The sequence below is a fragment of the Lepidochelys kempii genome, chromosome 1 (assembly GCF_965140285.1).
Source record: "Lepidochelys kempii isolate rLepKem1 chromosome 1, rLepKem1.hap1, whole genome shotgun sequence".
Lineage (NCBI taxonomy): Eukaryota > Metazoa > Chordata > Testudines > Cheloniidae > Lepidochelys > Lepidochelys kempii.
The window spans coordinates 286,691,942-286,717,167 of record NC_136380.1 but is presented as its reverse complement, the minus strand read 5'-3'; the positions used below and the strand labels follow the sequence as shown (position 1 = coordinate 286,717,167).

Sequence of the window (25,226 nt, the reverse complement as noted above, 5' to 3'; positions counted from 1 at the left end):
AGACGACTTCCCAGAGCCCTCCATACTCCTCCCATTTAGGGCTCTAGGCTTCAGCTGCAGGACGGGAGTCTCAGGGACTCCAGCCCCACGGGGTGAGAGGCGCCGGGGTTGGGGGCTTCTGTACTGGTTGTAAAGGCAGTGAATGCAGCATTTTTCAGCACCCAAACTGTCAGTGTCAGATTCATCACCATGTAACCCAGGCAGTTCCTGCACTTTATATATTAATTTGTTGCTTCTTCTGGGGGCAGAGGATATCTTTTGTGTAATTTGTGTATTGCACATTATGGGCCAGCTGCTCAGTTGGCATAAATTAGCATAGTTTCATTGACTTAAATGGAGCTAAATCAGTTTATGCCAGCTGAGAATCTAGCCCTATGCCTCTATTTTTTCCTTATTTGGTCAATAAAACAAATCTGTTACTTTGTATTTGAAGTCTGGCTGGGATGATTTAACTGGGAATTGGTCCTGCTTTGAGCAGGGGGTTGGACTAGATGACCTTCTGGGGTCCCTTCCAACCCTGATATTCTATGATTCTATGATTCTAAGTCTGTTCATTCAAATATACATTCGGTCCAAGACCACCTAGAGGCCAAAACACACTAGCTCATTTGGATGTACTATGCTACACATACAAAAGATGGTGTTTCAGTCATAGATTAGTATAAGATTTGGATGGGCACTTCAAATGACAGAGGAAACTTCTGTACCTTTAAAGTGCAATATTACTCTGAAAACTGGCTGTACAAAACAAATGCTCTTACTTAGTGGATCTGCTCCCTCTGTGTATTCAGAGTCACATCTGCTGATTTAAATGACAAAAATAAATATGTACTCATTTTTCTCCTCATAGCACTACAGACATAACTCTGCTGCTGGAGGGTGAGATGGATTATATTCTTTCTTACACATAATGCCCTGAATGGACATGCTATTGGAGCACATGGGACAGCAGCCAGCATTTGTAGGTTATTTTGTTCCATTTTACTTTTCAAATGTATTTTTTTCAATGTTGATAATAATTTAAAAACTTAAAAGATTTTTATAGCCTTTCTGCACCAGGTTGAGGGTCATGTTTTGTCCTCAGGTGAGCATTCAGTGCTGCCACTGAAATAAATGAGAGCTGCACATATGAATCCCAGGCAAACAGCCCCAAATTTGAAAGTTCTGTGAGATCTGGACACCTCTATCCCATAAATCAGAAGATTAAAATGTGGGAAAGTATGTTGCTAGAAGAGGGAGTATGACACTGCCACTACAATGTCATGTTCATTTTATTAGGGACACAGTGATTTCAGACCCCCCTCCGAATGACACCAAGTTCCATTGTGCCACTCCTCGTGAAAAAGCATTACTGCGCAAATGGGAACCTGGCAGTTCATTCATAGATTTGTGGATTGCTTAAGAAAACAAAACAAAACAAAATAGTAAAGAGAGATGGGCAACACTGGGGTGGTTATGGTTTTTGGAAAATCTCCTTGGATTTGGTTTGGCAAAATGAGGGGTTGTTCAAATCTCTGGATCGTATTTATCCAAATCCCAGAAATATGGAGCTAGTAGAGGTAGTTTGAGAAGAAAAGTTCTGGTTTTGACCTATGTCTAGCAAAAAGTGCATTATAGCACCATGATTATAAGAGAAAACAGGCATGGAAATATTTTTTTTCTAGGTTGCCTCATCTCTTAACCCCTTTTCAAGTAATATAACAAATCTGAAATTTCCTACTACTATTTCATGATGTACAATTTTGTTCACTACAGTACACAGAGTAAAATGATAGATGATTAACAGAACTGACTGAATTCTGATGAGCAAAATGGGCAGCATTTGGCTCACTCTGATTTGTGGGGTAACACTATTTATGGTTTGTGAGTATTCAGCTAACTGCCAAGCAGTTGTGAAAATGTTCACAAACCCCAGAATGAACATAAATTTTTGTACTAATGTGTATTCATTTGAAAAATTTTACCTCAAGTTTGTGATTCATTATTCTCCCGTTTAAAAAGTTTCAGGCAGCCAATCATGGGGCAGAACATGTGACTAATCACACAACATGAACAATGGACAACAAATAGCTAAAGTGAACAGTGAACAACATGGAACACAGACTGACAACTATTCGTCAGAACTGTCTTTCAAACACTTACCTAATTCATTAGCAGAGATCAGGATGGGTTCAGGAACAATTCACTACCAAAATATGGCTAAATTTCTAAAAAATAGCAACGCAAACTAACAGTTCAGCCAGAATTTAGTAAAAGCGTTGTGGAACTTTCTCTTAACCACTTCCAGAAAGGCCCTATTTGAATAGGAAAGGGCCTTGTGATCTGAGGCCCTTTTCTGTAGCCAGTGGTGCGGGAGCAATTTTTATAGTGGGGGTGCTGAAGGTGGAAACCATGTGTTTGGGTTGTTATTACTACTTTAAGCCAGGCAGTGCGGCAGCACCCAATGCTCCCCTAGTTCCTGCACCTATGTCTGTAGCCCTACTATAAGAATTCCAAGCCATTGAGTTTTGCACTAATTCTTTTAAGAAAACTGTAGTAGATTACCTGCAGTGCACAATTACAGGCCCTCTGCCAGCTGATGCCATCCTGTCCTCTTCCACATCCAGCATAAGCTGCAAAAGAGGTTGAGCACTGTCTGGGGTTTTGTGGTCCGGCCAGGATGTGTACCAATAGTGTTTCACATTTTGGGACTGACTCCCTTGCTGGAAATAATGTAAAGATATCACTTATACACTTTTCAGAGTAACAATTTTGCAATTAATTTTATTTCTCTCAATATGATAAGCTTTGGACACATGCATGTATGACGGCAGAATTTGGCCCATTTACATACATTATCAAACCAAATACTGGTGATTATTTGGGGAATCCAACAGCTGATAAATTGCATATCTTGATATGGTGAAACAAGATACTCAGGCCCAGATTCTCTTCTGCTCCTATTTACACCAGATGACTAGGGTCACCATGGGTCCTTATTATCAGCTGGGGATTGCCAGAGTGTAATGCACTCTGGCCAGACCTTCTCTCTGCCCTCTGCACTGTGGGATGTGAACAGAGGGGCTGGCATAGAAGGAGGAGTGTAGCAATGGGAGTGGAGTAAAGCCAGAGAATATGACCTTTAAATTGTATTCATATTCATGAAATTGCTTAATTTGTCCACTATCTGCTAAAAGACCTTATCATAAGTATTGAAGCAGGTTTTACATGAGAACTACAATATCCTAGGTATATGAACACAGGAACTATCTTATTGGCTCAGACTAGTAGCCCATCTTGTCCAGCATTCTGTTTCTGAGGCCTGGTCTACACTGGGGGGGAAGGGGAGGTCGATCTAAATTACTCAACTTCCGCTATGTTAATAACATAGCTGAAGTCGACGTACTTAGATCTACTCACCGTGGTGTCTTCACTGCATCAGGTGGACTGCTGACACTCCCCTGTCAACTCCACCTACACTTCTTGCTCCGGTGGAGTACCGGAGTCGACGGGAGAGCGCTTGGCGGTCGATTTATCACGTCTTCACTAGACGCAATAAATCAACCCCCACTAGATCGATTGCTCTGGAGGTAAGTGCAGACATGCCCTAAGAGTGGCTACTACCAGATTCTTCAGAAGCAGATGGGAAGGAACCTTACTGTGGACACTTATGGAATAAGTTGCTCATAGGAGGAGTTTCTTCCTAACTTCAGACAGGCTTATGCCCTGAAGCACCAAGTTTAGATCGCTTATATTTTTATCTTATCTAATGAACTGTGGGTGTTCTCATCACCCATATAAATATCTAATCCTTCTCTGAATCCTGTTAATTCTGGGGCCCCAACTCTCACTTAAACTCTCCCTTTACATTGCTCTTAGGGTTGCCAGGTGTCCAGTTTTTGACTGGAAAGTCCAGTCAAAAGGGGGACCTGGCAGTGTCCAGTCAGTTGTACTGACTGGACACCAAAAGCCCAGTTCTGCAGGGCAGGGGTGCCGGGTCATTAAACCGCACCAGCCCCTGCTCAGATGGGGCCGCCTCCTACCTGCAGGCATGCTCCTTGTCAGGCTGCAGTAGCTCCTGTCCCAGCCCCAAGCAGAGGAAGCCCAGCTGGGGGTGCGGGGCGGGAGGTGGAGACGATCCAGCTAGCAACAGGAGGAAGGGGGAAGAGGAGTGAGTGTTGGGGGCGGGGCCTTGAGGAAGAGGTGGGGTAGGGTGGGGCCTCGAGTGAAGTGGCAGGGAAGGGGCAAGGCCTCAAAGGAAGAGGCAGAGAAGGGGTGAATCTCAAGGGTCCAGATACCAGCAATTAGAAAGGTGACAACCCTAATTGCTCTGACAGTGTAAAGGGGCCTTAAAGTGAGTGTAACTTAAGTGAGTATAACTTTAAGGCCCCTTTACACTGCCAGAGTGATGTAAAATGGTCTTAGTATAAATGCTTCAGGTCCTAGGTCTCAATTATACCTTGTGGCAGTGAGTCCCATAGGTTAGTTATGAATAGTGGAAAAATGTGCCCTTTTTCAGTTTTAAATGTATTGCCGTTCAATTTCATTGAACATTCAACAGTGAAGTATTACGGTTATTGGAAGGACATTTCCCCATAACAGCTTCCCCATAATAGATCATTACCTTTAATGTAAGGTTGCGGACAGTATAGTTCTCACACTCTTGCACATTGTTAACGAGGACTTCAACTTTCCCATAGATCCCTCTCTTTTCTGGCCAATAGAGCACACATTTCTGAAAAGGAAACATCAGTGTGAATCCAGATACTAATTACTTGATGCATGGGCGGGCGGGTGAAGCTCCCCCTTGGGGAGGCGATCCCCCTGCCCGCCTCTTGTGGCCTAGGCCCCGCCCTCACACACTGCTCTCAGTCCCTCCCCCCGACCATGGCCCTGACCAGGGCAGGGGGCCGAGCTTGGCCCCTCTCCCTGCCATGGCCCCGGGGTGGGGGGGAGCTCTGAGAGCTCAATTGGGGTCACAGGTGGTGGGGGAGCTGAGAGCTCAGCCCCAGCCAGGGTCGAGCTCTCAGCCTTGGCTGGGACTACGGCAGAGCTCTAGGCCCTGGCTGGAGCCCCGAGTCCCTCCCCCATCCTGCCCCTTCTGCCTGCAGCTTTGTCCATGGCCCCACCCCATTCCACCCCTTCCCCTGTGGTCCCACCCTATTCCACACATGGCCCCGGCCCCATTCTGCCCCTACTCCACATCTTTCCCCCCTGGAGCTCCGCCCACCCCCTGCTCGCTCCTCCTCCCCCACTACCCTGAGACCGGAAAAGCTCTGTGCCCCTGCAGTAGCTCCGGAGCTGCGGTGGTGAGTGAGAGTTCCTCTACCCCGGGGAACATGGCTGGGGAGATTTTTCAGGGGGCCCCAAATCTGCCATGCCTCCCCCCACCGCAGCATGAGGTTTGGAGAGGCTTAGTATCCTCTGGCCTCCACTATATGCTGCCTATGATTTGATGATACTGATATCAGATTCTTATCAGAACAGTATCTGTCTGAAAATCACATATTGAAGCAATCAAGGTGATATTCACATATTGTGAATGTCAGAAACATTTATGAGTAACAGATTGCAGGTGTCCTGATGAATGTTTTAGGGTCTAATTGTTAGAATATGCTGAGCAGCCACAAATCCAGTTGAAGCATCTGTGTAAATCAGGCCCAACCTGTCTCACATTGGGCATCCAAAAACAGAAGTATCCAAAATCAGAGGCTACTTTTGAAAACTAGCCTTTAAAATCTTAATCCATTATACTGAACACTTTGAATAGTATTTGATGCTTAAAAATTCAACTAAGTTTGACTGAAGAAAAATATTTTGAACAAAAGATAAATTCAAAATCCAAGTTGGATTTTTGCAGGTACATTTTTATAAATGTACAGAGTGAAATCCTGAAGCCATTACTTAGTTTCTCTTCAGGCAAAAGACCTAAATGGAACTTTTGCCTCTGTGAGGATTGAAACTGAGTAAAGGACTCAGAATTTCTCCCACTCCCACATAAGAATTGTATCCCTATTTACTATCTAGGGCCCTGATGCATCAAAGCACCTAAACACAGACTTAAATCCATGCTTAAGCCCTTTGATAAACTGAAGGCTAAGAAAGAAGTGTCTATTCAATTTCTGAGCTGCAATGAAGATAAAATTCTCTTACCTAAAATACTTGAGTAAACCTATAAATATAGAGCATTCTTATTGAACTAGTAAAGTGATATACTCTTCCAGAAGGTTTCAGAGTAGCAGCTGTGTTAGTCTGTATCCGCAAAAAGAAAAGGAGGACTTGTGGCACCTTAGAGACTAACCAATTTATTTGAGCATGAGCTTTCATGAGCTACAGCGTACTTTGCAAGCATCCATTCAACGGCAGATGTAGAAACAGAGAGTACTACGAAATCAAACTCTCAGGTGGAATACCATGTTTACCTGCAGCATAGCTACTATTCATTTCAAATACAGATCACATAAAACTTACAGAAAACACTGAGTAACCAATACACAGAAAAAACCCTTAACCGTAAAACAAACTATCCTACACCCATAGAAGCCCACATGAGGGACTTTTTCTACTGTCACCAGCAACTCCTGATTCAAAGAACAACGTATATTCAGATAGCTGCTACTTAACAGCCCCCATTGCACAGCAAAACAAAATCATTGCTTTAATGTCATTCATTACCAGACACCACAATTTCTAGTATATACTGCTAAAACTGGGGAAAAAATCAGTATAGTTCAGGTTAAACATTACAGTGAAATGCAAGACTTGACCATCAGGCAAGATCTTTACATTTCTGGTGTACCTTATCACTCAATAGCTCATTGAGCTGAATGGAAACACTCTGGAGCATAAACGTTCTTCTACAAAGAAATGCTCATTACCTTAATAATGTGAGATGTGTGGAAGACACATTTTTTGTAACTGAAATTGCACTGACCAATTTGACTGGTTTCATTCAAAGAAGAGTCATCAGTTGCACTGTAAGACTTGCAGAGCTACCATACCTCTTAAACGCTGTCTCTCTGAAGATACCAAGAATGGCAAGAAAACACCCTAATAAATTTATAAGAAAAAAGCATTCAAAAGTTCAGCAGCCACACCATGTGACATATGGCCACTATCAACTATGTGATCTGAAAGGCATGCCCCTCCCTGGGAGTTTAGTTTTCATTGTTAACATGGGAAATGAAAAGTCTAAATGTGCAGTTGCACCCTGACAATCAACAATGGTGCAGTCAGCTTCTGAACCTTCTTGATAAATGAGAATACTGTGTGCTGCTCTCCAAAGACTTCAGAACCTCCTTAAAAGTGTTTTTCTTGACTCTTTACCAGCACAGTAATTGGCAGCTTGCACTGTGTGGACAATGCAATCGGATTGTTAATTAAAACAATCCTCAGTTAATATCTCATCTACATTTAGTAAAATACAATAGCTTAATTTTAACAGTCTCCATGCTGGTTTTGAAAATACCATGGCGATAACAAAAAAGAAGACCTGAAAACAGAGCTAGACTCAAGTGGTTCAGGCACTTCCAAAAAGTCAGATACCAGGGAAATGATCATATTTTGGAAGGTATTGCAACAAATGGATGATACATAAAACAAATGGGGACAGCGATTGTCTTCAGACAATCTTGCAGAAACTCCACAGGTATACAAATATGAAAGAAGGAAATTGCCCGATACCTACAATGTCACATGGCAAGAAAACTGGACCACAAGTTTTCATAGCACTCATCTTTTAGAACAGGTATTTTTGAAAGCTGTTCAAAAACCACCCACTGGGTCATTCAAACAACTTCATAATCTTATTTCCGTACTGAGAAAACTCTTAGTGTATTGGATACAGCGACTGTGTTTGTGTATGGGGAGAGAGAGGAGTTCCATGGTCCTTAACTGAGTTATAAAACCTTATGGAGCCCATCACTTCTCCTTGCGATATTGTATCTGCTCCTTGCCATTCATAGTGTGGCTCCTTGGCCTCTTTTTAATTTTCCTTTATAGGCGCTCACCTATTTAAATGCTTTCTAAACGAGTGGTCATCACATTCATAATTACAGGTGAGATTTTCAAAAGTGTCTGAGATCACTAGAAACACAAGTGCCATTGACTTCCCATGGGACTGGTGCTCCCAATTCTCTTAGGCACTTCTGAAAATCTCTCCCTATTTTCAGTCCACTCCTGCAGTACCTATACCGGGTGGGAGACGCTGAGCTTAAAAACTAGCTCTATACCTTTCCTCCTTTCCCCACCCCCTCACTCACAACCTTTATACATATTTCTGATAGCGGCAGCTTCTTAAAACCAACTTAAATTGTGATAAACACAAAAGGTGCAGCAAGTACATAATGAGTAATATGGGCCAAATTATCTGCTGAAATAACTGTACTGAAGTCAATGGTGGCATGATGACAGCAGAAAATGTCTCCCTATATTGTTAAGCGTGCCGATTCTGCCTCTGTCACTCATGTCAAGTAGCACCTTATGCCACAAGATGTCCCAGGGAGTGAGGTCACATGAGTAAGGCTGACAGAAACTGGCCCTAAGGAAGCATGGGTTGGCTGTACATGGTATGTAGTGCGGGGAAAAACAAACAGTTCTTAATAAAACCCCACATTTGTACTGTATATGCATAGCCTGGATCACCCACCACAAGCAGTAATGAAGACTCCTGAAAGCTTCTGAGCCCTGACTTTTCACAGCAGAAATGTTCATGTTCAGCATAATGTTATTCAGCACAGGAGGAATGGGGCCTGCATACAAGATTTGTGTATTGGAAGGCTGAAAGAGATGGGGGATGCTGCTTTTGAATATCTGTGTGTTTTATAAACAAACCTCCCTGAAAATGATGGGTATGCTGCAGAGAACAAAGGCGGCAAAAAATTACAATGCTATTTTGCCAGATAGCAGCTATTTTGTCTTCTTTGCAGGCAGTAAATATTTTACTAAAAAAGTTAACAGATTGTTTTCTTCTCAGTAGAAAGTAAAATCCCGAACAATTCAGCTTACAATCATCAGGCAGTTCTTAACATTTCTTCCCAGAGTTGTTCATTAGAATGTCAGAACAGTTCATGTAAACACAGACCTTCTCCAAGTAGCCTGGGAACACTAAAGATGTCTCACCCTCTTTTATTAGGAGGAAATTACCACTGTCAGTCCACAACAATGCTGATAAACACTAGTGTGGCAGGCCTGACCAATTCAGGTAAACACAGGGTTTCCTGATATGTTGGAAACCATTGGACATTTCTTTCAAGTCATTCTTCTCACACAGTGTTAGAAGTAAGTGTTTAAAAATTCAGTATTTCCTTCGTCAAATATTTGTTATTCTGTTACTGGGGCGAGTTTTCAAAAATATTCCATTAATGAAAGTTACCCAGACCTTGGTTTGGCTGGTCTACAGTATCAAAATGGGGCCTGGTGTGAAAATATGTGGGATATTTACGGCACAGACCTATGTTATATAGCTTTCCTGTTTGATATGTTATAAACACTGTATGCTCAACTCCAAACTCTGAGAGAAAAAGGACCAGATTGGGGGGGTACGTGTAGAAGGGAAGGTATAATCAGCCTTCTGCCCACCTGTAACCCCTCAACTAGAGACCAGGCACAATTAAAGGCCCTGCACTGTCAGGGTGAAATTCACTCCATACAGAAGGCCTGTGCACCATTTATGTCTCATTTAAGCTTTTAAAATAGGATTAAATAGGACTTAAGTGATGCATACACTTTGCGCTGGTCCTCTGCACAAAGGTGATTTTCACCCTCAGTGCCTTGGGCAGTTGATTTGTGTTCTTCCACCATAATGGAGAACCTGGCATCAATTTGTACAAGTATTAAATAAAGCTAATAAAATAGGTAGGTGGGAGTCCATCCAAAAGTCACAGAAAATATAACAGGCCTTATCTGGCCTTAGCAATTAATGAGCAATGGTCACATATTCTCCATGTTAATGTAAGGAACTATATATTTCCATACTGGCTAGATATGACCCTACTATTGACTAAATGCTCCCAAAATGTATTTCTCAACATGAATTAGGTTGTTTTGTAAAACCTGGGATGGATTCTTTAGGAGTTGTCTTTGTTTGTTCCAAAGTGCAGGTCTGGAACATAGAGGTGAAATCTTCCTTGGACATTACAGCATCCAAATGAACAAAATATTCTATATATAATTAAAAGTAACAGGTAATGACCCCATATTTACAAGTGCTACCTAACTATATGTGGAGTGTTTCTCATAACTGCCACACCTCAGCCTCCATGAATATGCTGGGATATGCTTTATACATCTCTTGAGATTGCTATATAATGCTATATCTAATTATCTATCTTAGGTTTTTCTATAATGACCATCACCATAACATTTAAGAGCTGGTTATCTGCTGGTATCATATCTACTATGAGGTTCTTTCTACAAAGGATGTTATATACTGTGAGATGTATAGACAGTCTTATTTACAATACAACCACTGAAGTAATTTCTGGATGTAGCCAGTTGATATCATACCTCATTTTTTTCTTTCAGCTTTGTGATCATAACAATGACAGGGCTATCTTCCTGCCAAACCATCTGCCAGAAATCATTCACGGTATTAATCATGGGACCCTGAGTTGCAATGAAGGACTTCTCCTTACCACCGTAGCCCTGGTTTAGAAACAGACACAGAAGTATTGATTTAAAGTCATGCATTGCACAGAGATCTTAGGTGAAAGTTCCAAAGAAAGAAATGGGAATCTAGACCACAAGATAAATTAAAACAGAAAGCCTGCATGACCTGGTACAGCTGGTCAAAAATTGTCCAGTGGAACAGTTTTTTGCTGGAAAATTCTAATTTGATGTAACCAAAATATTCCACTGCAATGTGCTGGTTTTGTTGAAACTTCCCTGCCTGCCTGGTTTCCTGCCAGCCTGCCCAGCTCCCTGGTTTCCTGGACTGCCTGCTTGGCTGCCCAACTTGTCAAGCCCCTTGTTTGGTGGGCAGGTGGGCTTCCTGACTCCCTGATAGTTGGTTCTCCATCTGCCCAACTTGTTGACTCCCTGCCTGGTAGCTGGGCTGCCTCTCTCTGCTTGGCTCCCTAGGTGGCTGGCTCCCTGGTTGCCTGATTCCCTGGCTGCCTAATTCCCAGACTGCTTGGTTACCTTGCTGGGCAAATGGCGAGCTGGCAAAGCAACCGGCTTCCCTGTTGTCCAGTGCCAAAATGGATTGTTCCATTTCACATGAAATTCCTCAATGTAAATATTTTGTGCTGATGCAGAATGAAACAAAATGAAACATTGACACTGCAGAATTTCCCACAAAATAGAAATTCCCTTTTCTGGCCAGCTCTACCTGTTAGTTAGTATTTCTGCTGTATTCAAAGGATGATATTGTTAGCAACAGGCCATAAAAAACAAATGAGAGTGAACAGAATAGAAATATGAAACTAAGTAGTACCATGAAGATTTATGAAGGGAAAAGAGTTTTTGAATACATAAATCCTTACAGACTCAGAAGCTCCAATTTATACTTGCTAAGCAGAAAATGCCTCTGAGACCTTATATATGGGACATTCTGTCAGGATAGCACGAACCTTGAGACACACTGAAAATTATAAGCAAGCAAAGGAAAGAAGGAGTGAGTGGGGAAATGAATGAGTCATGTCTGTATTCATCTTTATCATGTGAAAAGGAAAACTTGTGAACTTGTACACTGAACTTGGGTCCAGCTCTAAAGAAGGAGTTCTTTTGAACCTTGCTGGCCAGAGAAGGCTGCAGCAACCTCAAAAAGGAATAAATTATTAAAGAATAAAATGATTGGCAGAGCCAGATATTGTAACTTTGTTTCTCTCTTCAGTGAAACCATTTCCACAACCACAGGGACAATGGAGCAATCCACTGACTTATCCATTACACAGAACAATGCAGCAGATCCTCAGCTGGTATAAATTATCATAGCTGTATTGAGTGATATGCCCCAACATCTCTTGTCAATGACAGGTGTGTCAGAATGTTCAGACAGTCGAGAATACTGAAGTGTCTAAGGTGCTTTACAATATACTGTAAATTCATGTGAAATTTAATTTACTCACTGTTACATTTTTTTAAAAATCATTGACAATGTTACCAGTGTCAGCAATATGAAACGCCATGGTACTTCATTCCCTGGAGGGAAGGAATACTTCACATGACTCAATACATGGCCTAATTTCTCTCGCTCATTTAAAAGCAGCATTGATGCTCTTTAAATGGAATCATTCTCCTTAACTATATTGATGTCTGTGATGCAAAGCCTTGACAGTACAGATGTAAAGTGAGAAGCGGGAGGGGATGGAGGGGGGACCGGACACGATGTGTGTGTAGGTATATATATTTATGTATTGCTGTTTTAAAAAAGCAAAATGACTTCCTTTATGGAGTGGAGTGGAGTGAGGTTCTGAAACAACTTCTCATGAGAAGTAGTGGGGGCAAACAACCTAACTAGTTTTAAGATGGAACTTGATGCTAAGTTTATGAATGGGAGGTCCCTTCCAGAGCTATGTCCTATGTGACCATAGGTTAAATACGTACATAACTCTTGGGTGCTTTATTATAAACACCCCATCGGGACCACTTTATCTCACCAATAGTGAGAGAGAGGTAGGGTAGACTTTATCCTTATATCATACAAGGTGAAGTCGACAGAAATAAAAGGAGAGTGGAGCCCAAACGGAATCAACTATTCTGCTGGAAAACAGAATACTGTCTCAGGAGCACCCAAAGAATGTGTGTTTACTTACCCTAATGTAGTTAGCATTTATGTAGGTGCTCAAGGAGTCAGCTGCATTCTTTGGTTTCAAACACACTCTGCTTAGTGGATCTAAGAAGTCAGGAAAGATGGAAATTGAAAAGAAAATCACAAAGAGAAGATTTCTATTGAGAATCGCAGAAGTGAATCAAAGACTAGTTGGAGCAAAATAATCTACCAATGGTGCTGCATTTTGCATTTTTGGTGAAACTCACTCCTAGACATACGGTTTACAAAAGGCCTCAACATCATGTAAGTCCCATTAACACCGGTGTTCTGAGGGCTTAAGTGAACCTTAAATCAGGCAAAGGCACTGTATTGATCCTTCTGCACAGGGTGAATTGTCTTTTTGTATAGAAGGAAGGTTCACTGTAACTCAACATACAAACATTTCATTTGAATAGGTGTCTTGTATCTGGAGAAATGTATAGCCAAACTAGAAGAATATTTTCCTTCAATTGCCTATTATTTTGGGGCAAATCCTATTCCCAGCCTCCTCCATGGCCTTTGAGGGTCCTAGCTGGACTGGGACAGAAGCAATTCTGTTGAGCACAGGGCTGATGGGATGCTAAGTCCCTATGTAGGGGATTTTAACTCTCTTGTGCATCATGGAGCTGTGCTCCTGGGGAATCTGTTCACCCTAGGGGGTTTGAACAGGGGCCAGAAGTTTCTCAGTTACATAGATCTACTCAACAGTCCTCTCCACAAAAAGACACAGCGAGGAGGGTGCATAGGAGCCCACACTGTAACTGCCTAGCAGCTACTACTTTACCCTCCTCCACTCATTTTCTGCAAAAATGTCATCCCTTCAACAAAATAAAACGGAAACCGTGTTCTCTCACATCTGGGGTGAAAAAAAGGAAACCTTTCTCTGGCAGATTGCTTAGACAAATAAAATAAAAGTAGCAGCTGTTTGAAGTTACCATATCTACTCAGTTGGAAATAGTCCCTGGAGAGATGATTACTAGGCGGAGTCCAAGCGAGGTGTAAAAAGGTGTATGCATGTTCAATTGTGGAATCAGCATATGTATGTTATCTGTTGGTAACATCTAGTATTCTCACAGCATTGCATCTGGGGTTCTAGTCTATATTTTTGTCTAGAACAAAAGGGACAATGAGGGGAGTGATAGTTCAGTGGTTCATGCATTGGCCTGCTAAACCCAGGGTTGTGAGTTCAATCCTTGAGAGGGCCATTTAGGGATCTGGGGCAAAAATTGGGGATTGGTCCTGCTTTGAGCAGGGGGTTGGACTAGATGACCATCTGAGGTTCCCTCCAACCCTGATATTCTATGTACATTCTTTATGCTTAACTCCCACTGAAATTAACAAGAGTCCATTGCTTGGAGCCACAGCAGGGTTTAGGATCATGTTTTATAAAATATACTTCTCAGAATATGAAACCGCATTCATGTCCTTCAGTTCAGGCTACAGTACAAGCAGGAAGGCTTTCTCATTTTGTGTGCTCAGAGAGTAAAATGAACCCTAGTTAGCCTGGGTTAAAAATCTCTCTGTTTGCCTTCCCAAACCTCTTCACACAGAGATTTTTTTTCTTTCCCTTAACCACATGAGGACAGGAAACCTCTTATTCCTTTTCAGTACAGTGATTATTAGCCATTTCCACAAACGCCTTAGGCTACATGTCCTTGGAAAAACACCCACTTCCTTTAGCTTTCACAATGCTTATGATCCTGATGTAGCCTGACCTCTACCCTAAAAATGCTCTTAGAAGAAGACTCAACCTCCAGGCTGTTTAAATATTTTTCATGCTGAATTTCCCCAGATATTAATGGATCACTAAATATTTTATTAAGATCCTTTTTATGATTCCAATCAACTGAGTGACCACTATTTGAAAATCATAATGTTGCATACACTAGCAATCACTCCCAGATATTGACTGTTTAGAAAATGGATGTATGGTATCTATGCAACTTTGAAATGAGGAGACATTGTTTAAGGAGCAGTGGGCATTACTCTGTTATTCACAAGTGGGAGTAATTAAATTATCCATGTTAGTGATTTTTTGGACAAGAATGGTAAAGACTCAGGATCTGGTGTCAGGACAGTGGACATATCTTCCGGGGTGATTGTGATACTTAATTCATTAAAGTTTGTAAAACACTTTGAGATACAGAAGATGCTATGAAAGTGCTGAGTATTATAATTATGAATGCCTGGAGGTGGAAGTGGCATTTAAACAAAGGACCCCATCTTGTACTCTTTACGGAGGTAAAATTACCATTGCCTTCTTTCATGTTCCCCGTACAGGAAGCTTCTACTTTCCCCATCTTTAAGACATTACTAATATCCCATTTTTGTCATGAAGCATGCAAGCTTCAGAGGTCATATACCATTCTATATATGTCCTGGCTTGAATGCTCATTCCTCCGCTCCTCTATTTTTGTATGCCTTTAGACTGTAAGCCCTCTGGGTGTCAGGCTATATGATCATTTACAATATACTTCAAATGATTACTAATAATAAATCATTCATTAATATTGTCCCCAGTCCTGACTCCTATACTCAACAGATGTTCTGAAATGTGCAAAAGGCTGGTTTCATGATACTGATCTTTAGGAGCCAAAAAAGAGAAATTTGTTCACATATTTGCTTAATTCTGCAGACTCAGAAGTCTCACCAAACTTTGGATAGACATCTAACCTTTTAAGAGTCAGCTATCCCTAATTATTTGCCCTTGTTTGCTCATGGAATTGATAAGTTTTGGCGGTAGCTGACATTATTTGGCTAATATTATAAGGTGGAATTTGAAAATATTGTATGAGTCATGGATCTTTATTCATACAGCAAATTTCATAATTGGCTCAAAATTCCAGTTGTATAAAACACCTGTAAACCATGCATATCACTTTCCAAACTACCAACATATTGCCCACTGGAAAAATATCTCATTGATTCAAGGTATGTAAATATATGCATGATTCAATTATATTCCACATATAAAAGTGATCATTCCTACATGCTCAAAAATAATGCTAACCTCAAATGCATTTAGGTTTTATTTTGATACAACGTTAGGTTTGCCAGTTTTGGTTGGATGTATTCCTGGAGGTTTTATCACGACATAATCTTTAATTAAAGATTAATCTTTAATTCCTGGGGACTCCAGGACAATCCTGGAGACTTGGTAACCCTAAATTGAACACTGCTTAAATATCAGGGTATGGCTGACTGTACCCAGATTAATTTATTGATTCAGGTGAACATAAAAAACTGCCTTGATGCATCTGTGCTGAAATGTTTTTTCCTCCCACTAAAAAAATTATGAATCTTTTAGAGCCTGTTCACAATCCTATTGATTTTAAAAGGGAGCAGTATCGGAGAAATAATGATAGAACACAATCAATGTCAGAATTGTAGGAAAAGCTCAAGGGAGACTGAGGATTTTCAGCTTCAAAAGAATTGTTTCATGGCATGCAGAGATGACCCATGCCTGATGATAGTGTGTGTGGGTGGGTGGGAGAGGGGGCAGAGTGAGGGAAGCTGGCTTCAGCAGTATTACTGAGCATGCTCAGTCCGTGTGAGAATGCTCAGTACAAGCCAAGCAGCAAATCTGGGGGTCACATGACCCCAGATGCCCTTCCCCATACATCACCTCTGATGGCATCTGCTTATAAACTGGCACAAGGAAGCACTTTGTTCACTTGATTTAAATTTAATTTTTTAAAAAATTATTGTCTTAAACTTGGGGATACTTTACTATACCATTGTAAAACTCCTAGCATTTTCTAGGCATCTTACAGTTGAATTCTAGTGTTTGTCTAGCAGCACTGAGAATTTTATTCTGCAATTGAAAATTTATTCCTTAAAAGAATTTTGGATCAGCTACAATGACAATTTTCTATTAAGAAATAAATTTCATTAGGTATTCATTACACTTCATATTAAAAAATAGGACAAAATAGTGTTTATTCATGCCAACCTGCCCCAACGCAGTCTGTCTCTTAACAGCTTGACAGAATTATTTCTTAGAAAATGAGAAACTTCTTAGCAGCACAAAGGGTAGAGTGCCAGACCATGGACATTTTCAGGAGAAAATTAATCATTTCAAACATCACTTGTCACCACAGGTGCCCTAGTTCAAGAGACGCACCCAGCGCTTGGAATGGAAAAACTGACACAAGAGTACTAAGCAGTAGGTTGATATCATCTGAGCAGGAAACTGGGAAGGCTGTTCTATTAAACCATTCAAATAATTTCCAAACCCTTGGGGTCTGGGAGTGGAGCATTCGTGTATTTATCAGAATGTGCCTAGATCCCCAAAATATCTTCTGTAGAAGAGCACAAGGCATTTCTTTCGAATTAATACATGACTGATCTGTTATCCTCATTTTGTCTTGATTTCTGTAAAAGGCAATTACAAAATATCTGTCTGAGACTCTCGCTGCTGTGCAGTGCATGTCAACTAAAAGTGCATCCAGAAGTTAATGATACCTTTTCCAATTACAATGAAAGTGAAAATACAAAGGCATTATGATTCTTAAGCATCACTGACTACTGCTACACTGTAGCTATGCAATTCAAATACAAACAAACTACAGTGTAATTTAATGCACTGTATCCACAGGGTACATTCTGTGGGTGTATACACAATGGTAACATCAGGAGATTTAACATTCAGAATTATATGAAGAGAGAATGCATTATTTTGTTAAGGGGTTGGCATATCAACAGATTGGAGGCACTGGATGAAATTCTGGCCCAAATGAAGTCAATGGGAGTTTCGTGTATATCCTGTTTATATTGGGCTAAATTCAGGGTGTAGTCTTCTGAACTTTCAATATGTAAGTTACACCAACTTAGACTCATTTACCAATGTGTAACTTCCATCCTGGCATACAGTACCTTTGTATGTGGCCCACTGACCATAATGGGTGAAATGCTGGTTCTTTTGAGGTTAATGAGGGTTTTGCTATTGACTTCAGGGGGCTCAGAATTTCACCAGTGTTTTGTTTCCAATAATATATCAGATCCCTGACAAAATAATACTTTTGATGGCCAACATCTTTCATTAATTTGCCTGCAAATCCCTTTTACAGTGTGATCAAACTATAATTCAGTTAGGTAAACAAAGAACATTCTTACCATTTAGAATGCGTGAAATGCATAGAATATACTTTGCTCAGGATTACTACACTGAGCAAAGTGTGTGACCACACATGACTGCAAGGACATTATTGCTAGAGCTGGTTGGAAAATAGAATATCAGTTTCATGGGAAATGTCAACATTTTGAATTTTGTTTTCGTTTTGAATCGTAACAAAAAGCTGGAATTTAGAAATTTCCCATGGGACAGAAATTCTTGTGGATTCTGATTCAGAACCATTGAAACATTTCATTTCAAACTGTTACATATAATTAAAAAGTATAATAAAATTAATGTAGTATAATAAAGAAGTCAAAATGAAATGAAATAAAATAAAAGCAAAACATTCTAACATCACAGAAATGAAATGAGAAAGTTAAAACAAGCCATTTTTCCTTTCTTCCAGCAAAAATTTCAGTGAAAATGATATGTTCCCACAAAATTATTCTATGTCAACGGAACTGTATTTTTGATGGAAAACTGTTCCATCAGAAAATGTTAACTAACTCAATTTACAATGAAGTAATTCTTACTGTTTTGGGAAATGCATCACTTAGACCAATGAAAACACAGAAGCAATACAAGAAATTAACAACAATAACAATTAACAAGAAATTAACAATAATGTTAACAGCAACTCTGAGATAGTAGTATAAGGGTAATTATCTGGCTAAAAGAGATGGATTCCAACAATGCTACAAACCAGTAGGAAAAGAAAAGGAGCAAGAGAAAGAGAACCATTATAAATGAATGTCTACTCGAGAAGATTTGAGGGCACATTGGTTCATTTAGTCTGAATCACTCAATGTTAGACAGTAAAGGATTTGCAATAAGGTTCTCTGACTCATTCAGGGTACAGTCTTGCAGTTGCAGAACTTGACTAGACATAACTCAGTGGGCATTCTAAAGTCATAGAGTTTAAGGCCAGAAGGACCATTAGATCATCTAGTCTGGTCTCCTGTATATCACAAGCCACCAACACCACCCAGCACTCACACATTTACCCTACAGCTGAAATGAGACCAAAGTATTACAGCCCACAGGAGACTAGATTATTATGTGTCATGGGCAGAAAATAGGCAGGACCAAAATGCAACAGTGCCCGAGGTCCCCTCAAGGCCACAGTTCTGATGGTCCCTCACTGTAGATAGAATACAGATAAGTTATTTAAATTAGGGCTGTCAAGCAATTAAAAAGATTAATCATGATTAATCATGCAATTAATTGTGCTGTTACACAATAATAGAATACCATTTATTTAAATATTTTTGGCTGTTTTCTACATTTTCAAATATATTGATTTCAATTACAAAACTGAATACAAAGTGTACAGTGCTCACTTTATATGTATTTTTCATTACAAATATTTGCACTGTAAAAACAAAAGAAATAGTATTTTCAATTCTGCCATTGCAAGTACTGTAGTGCAATCTCTTTATCATGAAAGTTGAACTTACAAATGTAGAATTATGTACAAAAATAACTGCATTCAAAAACAAAACAATGTAAAACTGTAGCGCCTACAAGTCCACTCAGTCCTACTTTTCGTTTAGCCAATTGCACAGACAAACAAGTTTGTTTACATTTGCAGGAGACAATGCTGCCTGCTTCTTGTTTACAATGTCACCTGGGGAACAAGTGTTGGCATGGCACTACTGTAGCTGGCGTCACAAGATATTTACATGCCAGATGTGCTAAAGATTCAAATGTCCCTTTATGCTTCAACCACCATGCATCCATGCTGATGACGGGTCCTGCTCGATAACAATCCAAAGCAGTGTAGACCAATGCATGTTCATTTTCATCATCTGAGTCAGATGCCACCACCAGAGAGCTGATTTTCTTTTTTGGTGGTTCGGGTTCTGTAGTTTCCACATCAGAGTGTTGCACCTTTAAGATTTCTGAAAGCATGCTTCACACCTTGTCCCTCTCAGATTTTGGAAGGCACTTCAAATTCTTAAACCTTGGGTCGAGTGCTGTATCTATATTTAGAAATTTCTCATTGGTCTCTTCTTTGCGTTTTGTCAAATCTGCAGTGAAAGTGTTCTTAAAATGAACAACGTGTGTTGGGTCATCGTCCAAGACTGCTATAACATGAAATCTACGGCAGCAGGTAAAACAGAGCAGGAGACATACAGTTCTCCCCCAAGGAGTTCAGTCACAAATTTAATTCACAAATTATTTTTTTAATGAGCATCATCAGCATGGAAGCATGTCCTCTGGAATGGTGGCCAAAGCATGAAGGGGCATATGAATGTTTAGCATATGTGGCACGTAAATACTTTGCAATGCCAGCTACAAAAGTGCCATTGGAAGATCTGTTTTCACTTTTAGGTGACATTGTAAATAAGAAGCGGGCAGCATTATCTCCCATAAATGTAAACAAACTTGTTTGTCTTAGTGATTGGCTGAACAAGAAGTAGGACTGCGTGGATTTCTAGGCTCTAAAGTTTTACACTGTTTTGTTTTTGAGTGCAGTTAAGTAACAAAAAAAATCTACATTTGTAAGATGCACTTTCACGATAAAGAGAATGCACTACAGTATTTGCATGAGGTGAATTGAAATATACTATTTCTTTTATTGTTTTCATACTGCAAACATTTGTAATAAAAATAATAATATAAAGTGAGCACCGTACACTTTGTATTCTGTGTTGTAATTAAAATCAATATATTTGAAAATGTAGAAAAACATCCAAAAATGTTTAATACAGTTCAATTGGTATTCTATTGTTGAACAATGCAATTAAAGCTGTGATTAATTGTGATTTTTTTAAAAATCGTGATTAATATTTTTGAGTTAATCACATGAGTTAAATGTGATGAATCAACAGCCCTAATTCAAATATGTACAAAATATCCACCATAAAAAAAAAGACCAGCAGGCTTCCTACAAATCTATAAGCAGAGTTATATTAATAAAATGGGACTAAATTTCATACTAAAAAGCATTGTTTAAATACACTTACTTGGCAAAATTGTTTTATAACGGTTTTTAGTTCCATGACTTGGGATGGCAATTTCTTTGGGATCCACAAAATTCATTGGTATTTCCTATAGAAATAAATTAGATCAGATTGGTGTTCTTAAGAAGTCATGCAGGAAATTATACTGGAAGGCCATCTGATGCTTCACAACTATCTGTTGACATCAAAGTATTAACAAAAAAACTGGTTCCCATCTCCAGCCTGTCAACACCCTTCCTTTAATAAACACAAGAGCTGCACATTGACGTGTTGACTTCCGAGGAACAGTTCTGATGAATTATTAAAAGCAAAGGTTTTTATGAGGTTATAAAATAGGTTAAAGTACACAACAGTTTAAGAAGAAGGGGGTTGAAAATTTGCTAGGGTGGAAAAAAGCAAGGATTTACAAACTGTAGCTAATAACTACGCTGTGTGAGAATGCCCTCAAGATTCTTACACAGTAATGCTTAAGTTTCAGAGTAACAGCCGTGTTAGTCTGTATTTGCAAAAAGAAAAGGAGTACTTGTGGCACCTTAGAGACTAACCAATTTATTTGAGCATAAGCTTTCGTGAGCTACAGTTCACTTCATCAGATGCATACTGTGGAAACTGCAGAAGACATTATATACACAGAGACCATGAAACAATACCTCCTCCCACCCCACTCTCCTGCTGGTAATAGCTTATCTAAAGTGATCACTCTCCTTACAATGTGTATGATAATCAAGTTGGGCCATTTCCAGCACAAATCCAGGTTTTCTCACCCTCCGCCCCCCCCCCCCCCAAACTCACTCTCCTGCTGGTAATAGCCCATCCAAAGTGACCACTCTCTTTACAATGTGTATGATAATCAAGGTGGGCCATTTCCAGCACAAATCCAGGGTTTAACAAGAACGTCTGGGGAGGGGGGTAGGAAAAAACGAGGGGAAATAGGTTACCTTGCATAATGACTTAGCCACTCCCAGTCTCTATTCAAGCCTAAGTTAATTGTATCCAATTTGCAAATGAATTCCAATTCAACAGTTTCTCGCTGGAATCTGGATTTGAAGTTTTTTTGTTGTAATATCACAACTTTCATGTCTGTAATCGCATTACCAGAGAGATTGAAGTGTTCTCCGACTGGTTTATGAATGTTATAATTCTTGACATCTGATTTGTGTCCATTTATTCTTCTACGTAGAGACTGTCCAGTTTGACCAATACACATGGCAGAGGGGCATTGCTGGCACATGATGGCATATATCACATTGGTGGATGTGCAGGGGAACGAGCCTCTGATAGTGTGGCCGATGTTATTAGGCCCTGTGATATTGTCCCCTGAATAGATATGATTATCATACACATTGTAAGGAGAGTGATAACTTTAGATAAGCTATTACCAGCAGGAGAATGGGGTCGGAGGAGGTATTTTTTCATGCTTTGTGTGTATATAAAAAGATCTTCTACACTTTCCACAGTATGCATCCGATGAAGTGAGCTGTAGCTCACGAAAGCTTATGCTCAAATAAATTGGTTAGTCTCTAAGGTGCCACAAGTACTCCTTTAGTAATGCTTAACATTCACATAAAACTTTTGATGTGTAGATTGCAAATCCCTTTACAAGGGTGGGTTAAGCACCTTATCCCCATTTTACAGACAGGGCAGCTAAGGCATAGATTTAAGTGACTTACCCAGTGACACGCAGTGAATTAGGGGACTGTCAATAACTGAACCCAAATCTCCTGCCTCCAAATCTGGTGCCCTAACCAGTGAACCATGCAGCCTCCTTTAGAAAATTCAAATGATTTCAATGTGAAACCATTAGCATTATTAGAGGGTCTCACACTTCCTTGCAGGCCGAGCTGTACAACCAAAGAAAGAGAGCAGAATATTAATCTGCTGCCTGTGAGTTGTATAGGCAGCAGCAGAGGGCAGCAGAGAGATTCCTCTGCCTGCTGTGCCAAACAGGCACACCGTAGGACTGATTTACTTCATGCTTCCAGTGCTGCAAATCAGGCTTTTCTGATTTTCACAACCATCAGTAGGGCTCAGCCCATTGATGCCCAGAACAGCCTCTGAAATTCTGGACTCTGTGCCCCATGCCACAACCCTTCAGGCCAAAGCTTACGTGAGTGCTAAGAAGGTGGCAGAATTGTCTCTTGCAAGAAGGGTAGTGGGAGGGGTAGGAACCCAGTCTCTGTCCCTGAACCGAAGTGCCCTGCCCCTCCTAGAGCACTGCTTATCTGAGGCTCTCAAAGTGCTTCCCACGCCTGAGGAAATTCACTCTCCCTCCCCATTGGGCCAACAGGAGCAAAGGAAAATAAGATTCATTACAGTCAGTTCTTGCTGCTGTGATTCCCTCCTGCTCCTCACTCTGTTCCTGACCTCCCCACCAGCCACGCTTGCAACCTTCATGTTAACGTTTACTCCCCCAGACACAAACTGCCACTGAATCCTTTCTGATCTCCATCCTTGCCTCTTCCCCACCTCCACCACTACACCTTGCTCCCTGCCCTGGTCATCTCTCTCCTTGGCTCCTGCAGCCTCCTCCTCACTGATATTGCTGCCTCTCCCCTTGTTCACCCTCAGCCCAGACAAAGTGCAACTGCTAAAATCACATCCCTCCCCTGCTGCTCTGCTCATGTCACTCACTTCAAGTCCCTGCACCATCCTCCCTGTGCCTCCTGCATCAAGGGCAGACTTCTCTTCACTTGCAAGTCCTACCCAACTTCACTCCCACCTCCTTCTTTTGCTCCCCCATGCTCAGCCCCAGCCTCCTCCTCACCAACCCTTTACTCTGCCTTCCATGCCCCTTCTCCTTCTGCATGGAACAGTCTCTCCCATGCCCCGTATGTCACATGACCTCCTGCTCCTTCTTCACATCTCTCCCCAGAGCTCACTCCTCCTTACTGTGACCTTGTGAGATCCCTGCATACAGTCCCTGGTGTACTCTGGAACTGAACTGTTCCAACGGGGTCTGGACTGGATTGTGAGCTCCTTGGGGCAGTGACTGTTTTCTTTTATGTCACCTATAGCTTCCCTGGTGCAGTTCTGCACTGTTGGTACAAACATCTCTGGCACTTTGAAACTGAAAAAACACTTTATTGCTTAAGCAGGTAAAGTTGTACAGTCAACAAGAGAGAGCAGTGTATTTAGATGCTGCCTGTGATATGTGTAGTCAGGAGAGGCCTCAGAGAGATTCCTCAGCCTACTGCCCCAAATAGGCTCTATGGACCTGAGTAGTGGAAATCAAATCAAGGTTTTCCAGTTTTCAACAAAACCAACAGGATTCTGCCCATTGAGGCCTAGAACATCCCCTGAAATTTTGGAATTGGTCAGATGCAGCATTCAGAAGTTATCACATTATAGACAGACACAGAAATGCCATCAAGTTGAACATAGAGCTTTGCTTTTCTGGTCCAGTTAATCACTTGAGACCTATAAGCACTTACTATTGGTTGTGGGGTTTACTCAGTGGGACTACTCCCAGGGGTAAGTGTTTGTATGGAGGGCCAAGACCATAAACAGCTCTCTAAATTTATATGGTGCTCTACAAACATAGACATGGCACTTAATCTTTGTGCTTATCTGTAAAAGGCAAGAGAAAACAAAGGACTAAGAGTGTAAGTAAGAGATTATATTACGATAACATACCTGCTAACCCGTGCAACCCAAAATGCTTCAGATTTCAAATGAGCATTAAGAAAAGCAGTACTTTTGGCACCTTAGAGACTAACCAATTTATTTGAGCATAAGCTTTTGTGAGCTACAGCTCACTTCATCGGATGCATACTGTGGAAACTGCAGAAGACATTATATACACAGAGACCATGAAACAATACCTCCTCCCACCCCACTCTCCTGCTGGTAATAGCTTATCTAAAGTGATCACTCTCCTTACAATGTGTATGACAATCAAGGTGGGCCATTTCCAGCACAAATCCAGGTTTTCTCATCCCCCCCCCAAAAACCACACACACAAACTCACTCTCAGGCTGGTAATAGCTTATCCAAAGGGACCACTCTCCCTACAATGACAGGTTTCAGAGTAACAGCCCTGTTAGTCTGTATTCGCAAAAAGAAAAGGAGTACTTGTGGCCCCTTAGAGACTAGCCAATTTATTTGAGCATAAGCTTTTGTGAGCTACAGCTCACTTCATCTGATGCATACAGCACAAATCCAGCACAAATCCAGGTTTTCTCACCCTCCGCCCCCCCACCCCAAACTCACTCTCCTGCTGGTAATAGCCCATCCAGAGTGACCACTCTCTTTACAATGTGCATGATAATCAAGTTGGGCCATTTCCAGCACAAATCCAGGTTTTCTCATACCCCCACCCCCATACACACAAACTCACTCTCCTGCTGGTAATAGCACATTGTAGGGAGAGTGGTCACTTTGGATAAGCTAGTACCAGCAGGAGAGTGAGTTTGTG

At 40.9% G+C, this 25,226-nt stretch overlaps 1 protein-coding gene across 7 annotated transcripts in view; it reads right to left on the bottom strand.

Moving 5' to 3' along the window:
* The window catches only part of PTPRR (protein tyrosine phosphatase receptor type R), a 198,774-nt gene that overhangs the window by 6,102 nt on the left and 167,446 nt on the right, over positions 1 to 25,226 (bottom strand). For 6 of the 7 annotated variants that reach the window (XR_012156754.1, XM_073327782.2, XM_073327783.2 and 3 more), the window contains 5 exons: positions 20,816 to 20,900; positions 12,735 to 12,814; positions 10,486 to 10,623; positions 4,604 to 4,714; positions 2,545 to 2,702 (listed from right to left, as the gene is read on the bottom strand). Coding sequence is in view for 5 of the 7 variants with exons in the window: in XM_073327782.2 (XP_073183883.1) it covers positions 2,545 to 2,702; positions 4,604 to 4,714; positions 10,486 to 10,623; positions 12,735 to 12,814; positions 20,816 to 20,900 (572 nt within the window). In the remaining 2 variants the exon portion in view is untranslated. Of the gene's footprint in view, positions 1 to 2,544; positions 2,703 to 4,603; positions 4,715 to 6,980; positions 7,030 to 10,485; positions 10,624 to 12,734; positions 12,815 to 20,815; positions 20,901 to 25,226 lie in introns of those variants that run through there. The other variant, XR_012156755.1, reaches the window with a different exon arrangement.